The 8141-nt window shown below is 43.1% G+C and overlaps 1 protein-coding gene and 1 long non-coding RNA gene across 3 annotated transcripts in view; one reads left to right on the forward strand and one right to left on the reverse strand.

The window, feature by feature from the left end:
- The window catches only part of LOC140216421 (uncharacterized), a 39204-nt gene extending 35151 nt beyond the window's left edge, over positions 1-4053 (reverse strand). For both annotated transcript variants that reach the window (XR_011893085.1, XM_072286773.1), the window contains exons 1-3: positions 3807-4053; positions 1032-1094; positions 860-934 (exon numbers count right to left, since the gene is read on the reverse strand). Coding sequence is in view for 1 of the 2 variants with exons in the window: in XM_072286773.1 (XP_072142874.1) it covers positions 860-934; positions 1032-1094; positions 3807-3926 (258 nt within the window). In the remaining variant the exon portion in view is untranslated. The remainder of the gene's footprint in view (positions 1-859; positions 935-1031; positions 1095-3806) is intronic.
- The window catches only part of LOC129383126 (uncharacterized), a 56156-nt gene extending 49692 nt beyond the window's left edge, over positions 1-6464 (forward strand). Inside the window, exon 2 of the long non-coding RNA XR_011893086.1 lies at positions 5913-6464. This is a non-coding gene — a long non-coding RNA (uncharacterized lncRNA). The remainder of the gene's footprint in view (positions 1-5912) is intronic.
- Positions 6465-8141: the final 1677 nt, after the last annotated feature.

Consider the following 8141-nt stretch of genomic DNA (forward strand, 5'->3'; position numbering starts at 1 on the left):
GACTATCGTGTGTCACCAATAAGAATCGCTTTTCTCTCTCTCTCTCACCCAGCCAGCTTCAGCGAATCAGGTTATACTACATATATTGCAGTCAAGCATTTGGCCTTTCTGTTCTTGACCTTCTTTTTCATTAAATTCTCTATCGCACACAATAACATGCGAGTTTAAATAATTCAATTTCTCGCTTTAGTGCTCCCTTGGGGTTTCGAAATTCGCTCTATTAAGCAAATGAAGTTTACAAGATTTCTCCAAAACGCGTTCTTCCCGAAGGAGAAGGTTGAGAGTGAAGACGACGCCGGGTCGAAGAAGTACCACGGACATTCAGACATAATTAATTGTAATAAGAAAGCTCTTTACCTATTCATAATATCATCTTTGATGTTTCTGTGTGCATTTTCTCACGAACTTATGTGAATAATTAATCCTATTGATAACGCATCATTTAAATAGTGATTTAAGCACAACAGCTACAATAGAAAAAGGTATCGGTAGAAAGCGTTCAAAAACAACCGTTTCAGGCGCTTTCGCGAAGTTTAATGTTTCAGTTTTATTTTACCATATCCCGGTACTCAAGTGACAGCTTCACCGAGATTTTGTTCTGTAGAGGCATAACTGAATCCTGTGTCTGAGTGCTTCTTTTGGGAGATGCACGCTGACAAAAGTGGTAAATTTCGTTCGAGTCTGCTAGTTTAAGTCATAACCGAGGGCAATTTGTCGTACAAGCTCCTAAAGTGACCAAAATTCATTACATTAAGGATACATTAAATCATGACAGATATATGTTAGGCCCACTAATGAGCACATGAATAAGAACAGAGACTATTAAACTGTTGCTCGTGATAATGACGTAGAGGCTTACCGGGGAGACTGTGACCCAATTGCGAGCCATCATTTGCATACAGTTCACTGCTACGTCTCCAAAAGTCAGTGAGGCCTGAATACGAAAGCAAGAAAATAACAACAAAACGTCAGGTTCAGTACAAACCGCGCATTTAAAAACAAAAGAATTGGGCGCATTGCGCATTACGAACATTCTTGTTGTCTGCTCCGATGACGTAGCACACTCGCCATGCCGCGCAGAGCCTGTCGGCTTCCTGTAATGAAAGTCTAATTACAGCACCGGAAGTCACAACTACTTAAATATCGCGCTGTAAGAGAGTGAATTGTGATTTTTAATAGGGTGGACGTGACAGTGAATATAAAAGGTGTCCGAGCTACGCAGCGACCTCAATAACGAAATTACAACGCGTCACTCTACGAGAATAACACCAAGAGCGCATGTTGTTTACAGCCTCGTTGGGTTACTTGCAGTGATATTTTATTCCCTGACGTTCAAATATATAATAAGAAATTAAACCTCATTGTGTAACTTTATGCATCTTGTTATAAATGTCCAGATGTCAAATATGCGGTTTTAGTAAGACACGTAAAAGTGAGGTCCTTCCAGCAATGGAACACATGCCAGATTTTTTTTTGCCATATATAGAAAGCTCGCAAGATATATAAAGTGATTACGAAGATCGAATACACATGTTGCAATCTAGGCGAAGCGAAACATTGTGAACCGGTTAATCGCAAGACGTAAGTTTTTGCATTCGATTGCTTCGCCTTTTGCGCAAGGAACCTGGCACGCTTGCGCATGCTCTCCCACACCCGTGCTACTTAATGTGACACACGCGGTGATCTTCTGAAAGAGCTAATTGTATGGCACGATAAATGTATACGAGCGATGGCCTAGCAGCTACAAGATATGTCAGCTGTGCTCGGGGACTGAGATATACGCCGCCATCGGGCACCTAGTTTTTTTTTTTTTTTTTTTTTGAAGTGCGATCTACTCGACAAGACCGAAGCAGCACCCAGTAGTACCCAGCAACCATGCTCAGGAAGTCCTTGCATAGTGTTCGCAGAGAAAGCTTCGCTTTAAAGTACCACGTGACTGCTCAGCCTTGCGCACGGAATAGGAACGCCAGCAAACAGTTTGAAAAGGAAGCAGCTCATCCCAGGTTTCCCGTTCAGGAGAGATCATTTGCTTGTTCTCCCTGCACAACATTCGCCGGGAGAATGGGAGAACCCGCGTGCTGTTATCGGCACTGCTCGGCCCAGTTCCAGGTGAAGAGCTTGCCGTCCCACTGAGATTGTTCGATGGTCCTCCTACGCATGGGCTCGCCGTCACAAGTCATTTTTCCCATTTCGCGTCCTTTCTCTATTCGCCGAGAAAAATAAACACCACTTGTGTACCTTATTGCAATCACTTCACTTTTAAAGGGAAGCTTATCTCTGCCTCTTCTTTCAGTTTTTCCACTGCTATTGCTGCTGCTGCTACTGTTGCTGCTCTTGCTGTCTTGCAAGTCGCGTGAGAGGCGGGGAGGAGGGTAGATATAGAACATGTGTAATGTATACATACAGTAATGTATGCATTGTTATCTAGAATTCCCTGGCTGTCGACACAAAGCCCTCTGGAAGGTGGTAAATACGCGTGAGCCCCCCTCAAAAGCATTGCAGATGCTCCAGCGCTTACATCTTTAGGCACACGCAACAGCCTATGCAATATTTCTGGGAAATTAGCTAAGGTGTCAGCGTAACCGCACATGTAAATCCACAGGCCTGTGTGCCACATCTTACCAAATAAAACAAAAGGAATACGCAGCCCTTCCCGCAGATGAAGTGATTGGTATCAGCGGCTGATTTTGAAGAGGCCGGTAGGGCGTTGCTGGTGCCTCGTCGTCACGGCACCATTATGACAATTGGCCTCGTCGACTTTAATACCGGTGTCGGTGCTATCAGCGTTGCCGGATTCGGAGAACGCACCATTGAATATCGCGCAAGAGAAAAGTACAGTGCACACCACCGATGTGAAACTGACAGACAATTTAAAAGCGTCGCGACGGAAAGCGCTTCTGTCGCACCGTCAGAACTTACGTCGTTACTAGAGAAATTGGCGCATTTCTAACGCCATGACAGAAAGTGTGTCGTCGCGACAGAGAGTTTCTGTTTCAACAACAGAATCACTGTCGCGATAAAATGTTGTTGTTTCTACTTCCGAACTCTTGTTCACGCGACAGAACGTTTCTGTTGCGACTTCAGAACTCTTGGTCTTCACGACAGAATGTTTCTCTTGCGACGTCAGAATTTCTGTCGCAACGTCAGAAATGTCGGCCGCAACTACAGAAACGCCAGGAACTTCTGTCGCACACAGAAATTTCGGTAGTCACGACAGAAATTTCCGTTGCCCTTTTCAACTAGGAACTATCAAGGCCACCATGCGGAAGCACCGCGTTTTTATTAAAACATGTATTGCGTAGAAATATCTTTTCTTGTAAGACCCTTTGGAGATGCACAAGGACTCTACACCATGCCATTTGTGTAAACGTGCCGTGTTAGTGGTAATAGAATGACCTGTTTTCCCAATAGGATGATAGTTATGATAGCGTTATTAAAATCAATAACATTATTGAAGTTCTGATTGAGCTCGCCACCGACGCCAAAAAGCAAAGCAGTGGTAGGTAATCATGAATGTAATGTAGGTTGCCGAGACCTGGATGATAGACATCCTTGGGCACTTGAACATTACAAAAGGTGTGCTTCCCCCTTGTGAAAGTGTCCCAATTATGTCGCCGAATAAGCAAAGAAATTCAAAATCTGTCCGTAATGGCAAATAACTGGTTAAAATTTAGGTTTACTTACCTAGAACCAAAGCTGTGTGCATTATTGTAGATATAGTTGCATTGATCAATTAAGCTTTCTTTGCGCATAATAGGCCCCGAAATATAAACCACAGGTATTGAAAGAGAAGAGAACCTACGTACATGTATTATCGATGGCTTGACGTTTTGGCGGATGATATCGTTTTTGCATGAAAAGAACATCTCCGTTACAGTCCTGGTCGCCTTTGCCTTATCCAGTGGATCTGCGTCCGGCGGAAACATTTCTTTGGCAGTTACAAAATTAATTACAGTTGAGAGCACGGAAGTAACCGCAAAAGTGATGCAATGACAAGTTTATTAAGGTTCACATAAGCACCTTGGTTAGTCCACATAAGCACATCGTGGTCGTGATTAAAAACGATAGAACACACAAGAACGAACAATCGCGCCTTGAGTGGAGCCGTATTTTGAGATCTGTCATCGCAAAATGCCGCAGTATTTTGAAAGACCATGAAATCAACAGTCTCAGTCACGACTATTATCAGGTAGGAGCGCTGTGTGTTCCGATAACATCGGGGGTTTAGACAATCGAATTCCGCTTGATATGCACAAATTTTCAATACTTGCGTTGTCCTCTCACTACAGATCAACAGGCCTCACTTCTCACTAAATAAATTACCAAGCATGGATTTCATTTTACCTTGCTGAAAGTTAAAGGGCTTTCTTCACAATATGCTCAGGTACATCTTTAATTTTGAGACTATTGAGCACAATCATAATTTCTAGCTGTGGTACTTACATGTTACTTACATAGGTTATCCCATTCACGTCATATTTTCTTTCGAAGTTCATTAGATTTGCATTTTACAACTGTGCGACAAAAGTTCTTCGTTGTTTTCTCGTTAAACATGTAAAATATATACTCACTTAGGCCAGACCCACACCAACGGATCTTTTCATAATCAAGAGCGCCAAGACTAAAACTCAACAGGCACATACGCAGAAGATGTTTAAATAGCCACATGCTTAATAATAAAGTTGTTACTCATCCGCTGCTTGAGGCTCCTACTGTTTGAAATACGCCAGGAAACACTTCCCGCTATTGAGCATTCGTAAAGAATGTTATATCGAATGCCGTGTGTTCTCAGCCGCTCTTCCTATACATGCCTTCGAAATGACAAATGATGTTTGTCTTCAGAGTAGCCACGCTGAATAAGTCACCATTTTCCGATTTCTGTCCGCTGATGGCCATGCATTTTTTTCTTTTGACGCGAAACATCTTCAAAATTGGTCAGAGGTGTTCATTCGCTTTCTTTATTATATGGTAGTTGGGAGATGTTGCCACCTTTAATTTGCGCCGGCTACTCGTTTTCTTATAGGGGTTTAAAGAAAAGAATAAATCATAAAAACTATTAAAATCATAACAACACAAATTCCAGTCATATAAGTACACTAATGTCAGGCTAAAACTGAAAGTCAACTCAGAAGCACAGCAGGCACATAGGTGCACTAAAGTAAACACAAAGCCCCGTCCCATAACTAGACTAAAATCAGGGCACATAAGAAAGCACGGCTTGGTATCAAATGAAGGTTCATAAAACCAAGCATTCAATTGGCCAAAGTGGGCTAAAAAAATTTAGGATGCGCTTATCACATTTAAACACTCTACTCAATAGTTTCCGAGAATATTGCCCGTTTCTAGAAGTATAGAGAGTGCCCGTAACGCTCGTCTTTTCAATGAGTATGTTGGCCAAGGACCTAAGACCTAAAGACCTAAGATCTGTTGGCTAAGGACCTAATTTATGCAGTTGCAATTCTGGCACCGTGCAGTAAAGTGTGCTCGCGCCGTAAGCAAATATTGAAGGCCGAACCGCTTATATTATAGTAGGTTGTTATGTATTCGGGAGATGTCGAAATTTTTCGATGGCATCTGCGCGAAACAAAGTGACAAGACACGTGCGCTGTACTTTAAATTGATTTTTTATATGTAGGTGCAGTTAGTGCAGTACACGTGTGTTGTCACATTCTTTTTACACTGACATTCATTTATGAATGAAGACCCCACGGATCGCACAAGGACCTGCCTCGCTTCAAATAGGGATGTTGCTATATTCCAGCTATTTTTATCTGTGATCACAGCTACGTCAGGTGCTCAGCCTGTACATTCCTTTATTGCAGCCTTTGTGTAGTAGCTGTATTTTACATTACCCATGCTTCGCTTACTCAACTTTGTGCTGATGATTTAATACTATTTTTATGATCATGCAGGTGACAGCGGCTACCCCCTGAAACCATGGCTCCTGACTCCGGTCCCAGGCCACCCTCTCACGCGCATTGCAGAAGGCAGGTACAACACTGCATACGCTGCCACGCGGTCCGTAGTGGAGCGGTGCATTGGGCTTCTGTAGAGCCGCTTCCGCTGCCGTCAGCGGTACCGCGCTCTCCACTATGAACTGAACCGTGCGGCCAACATCGTTGCAGCATGCGCAGTGTTGCACAACTTGTGCCTTGATGAAGGCGACGATGTGTATGAAGATTTCAGTTATTACAGCGACAACAGCAGCAGTGACGATGACAAGGGCGACCCCTCCCACAGAGACTTCCCCGAGTGGGGAATTCTTCTCGGGCGAAAGTACATCTCGGACGCCGACATTTCATCTAATCGGGCAACGTTACCGGCTAATATGCACAAAGTGCGGCCCACAGAACCGATCAGTTGTTTTCACGTAGCCGCCATCTTCCGTGTGCGTTGCGAAATGGATTGGATGCGGAATTGACACATGTATGGCTGACTCGAAAAAATGGAAATATTTGTGTTTACTTTCAAGTGCGCTTCAACGTATTTTGCACCAAAAGATTATAAAGCATGTTTGCTCTCGGCGACATACAACTGATCTTTTATTAGGCGTTTATATCTAAAATATAGTTGCTATACGCTTCCTTTACGAGCAAAAAAAGAAGCAAAACATGCGTCCAGCAACGATGGAGGCTGCTGATTGGGCTGACTGAAAAACGTCGCTGGTTCTCACCCCTGTACGGAAAACAGCCGCGTCATTTTGACTTACGGACTTCAGAATACTTTCAGTTTGGAATAGTCTTACGTTATCGCGCCCCAGCTTTACGCCTTAATATTGGTGCATTTGTGTTACACAAGCGACATAAAACTGACAAACAAAACGAAATATCTCAAACAAGAGTGGTACAAAGTGCAAAAAAGTTTATTTAAAAAAAGACAGAAGTCAGATAATGAGCACATAGCAGAGATGAATATATGAAGATCATGACGCATGGTATTTTGCTGTGTTACAAGACGTGTTATAGTGTTAGAGGTGCAAGAGGAGTTCACGTAGAAAATTCTAGGATTACGCAAGTTAGGGCGAGGCATGCCGAACATTACAGCTAACAGTGGTGGCTATGAATTTGTAAAACACGTTTTTGCTGCTTAAACGTAATCGCTTAGAGGGGGTAGAGTACCTGAATTCGACTGTTTACCACAGATATTTCCTCATATGACGCTAGCCCAATGCAGCAGACACATTCCTGTCTTTTTTTATGTTTATTTTTAGCGCTGTCTTGAGCTACATAATAGCAATTAAAACATGACAAACACTGGAAAGAGCCAGCTTTAAAGAAAGTAGGAGCTCTCAAAACACTTAAGATTACCGGAGAGTAGCCACCATAGCTAACCTCCTCCGAACAATGCATGAGATGAGGCATATTTTTGTGCCTGACTAAAAAACCAACTCCTTTTCGGATACCTACAGGCAGGCGCTTTCGGATAAGTACTTGCCCGTAGTGACCAAGAATCAGTTGTCAGTTGTTGAACTCTAGAAAGTAACTGCTGTAATCTTGCACCCTCATACATAGCGTATTTTATTAGGGGTGGGGAGTGGGAGGAGAGTTTAGAAATTTTACATACAAACAGGCATAGCTGCTGTTTTAGTGCTAATTTTGCAAATTCAGAATTACGAACTATGTACTATTGTTTACTGTACTTGTACAGGAACTAGCAATCATTATTGCTGGGCTGTTTAATTCAATTGCCCTACTCTTTACCCACCGTGGTTGCTTACTGGCTATAATGTTGGGCTGCTAAACACAAGTTCGTGGGATCCCATCCCGGCTAAGGTGCCCACCTTTCTGTGGGGGCGAAATGTAAAAACACAAGTGTACGTAGATTTAGGTGCGCGTTAAAGAGCCCCAAGTGGTCCAAACTTCCGGAGTTCCCCACTATGGCGTGCCTCAATATCAGGTCGTGGTTTTGGCAAGTAAAAACGAATAATTTATTTCTTTTTAATTTTTGCTGCGCTCTTTGAGGGCAAGAAATAAATGCCAGAGCACGGACCGAGGTACGTGAGAACACTTTCCAAGGATTCTGCTACGAAAGATTGCTGTCGTTGCGCAGAGAGACACTGGCGTGTGAGCAAGCGCATGGAGCGCTTAACTTCTGTCCAAGAGCTTCCCCTCATTCAATTAGGATGTCGTTGTCTGAGGTAT

This window comes from Dermacentor andersoni, chromosome 3 (genome assembly GCF_023375885.2).
Source record: "Dermacentor andersoni chromosome 3, qqDerAnde1_hic_scaffold, whole genome shotgun sequence".
NCBI classification, from domain to species: Eukaryota; Metazoa; Arthropoda; class Arachnida; order Ixodida; family Ixodidae; genus Dermacentor; species Dermacentor andersoni.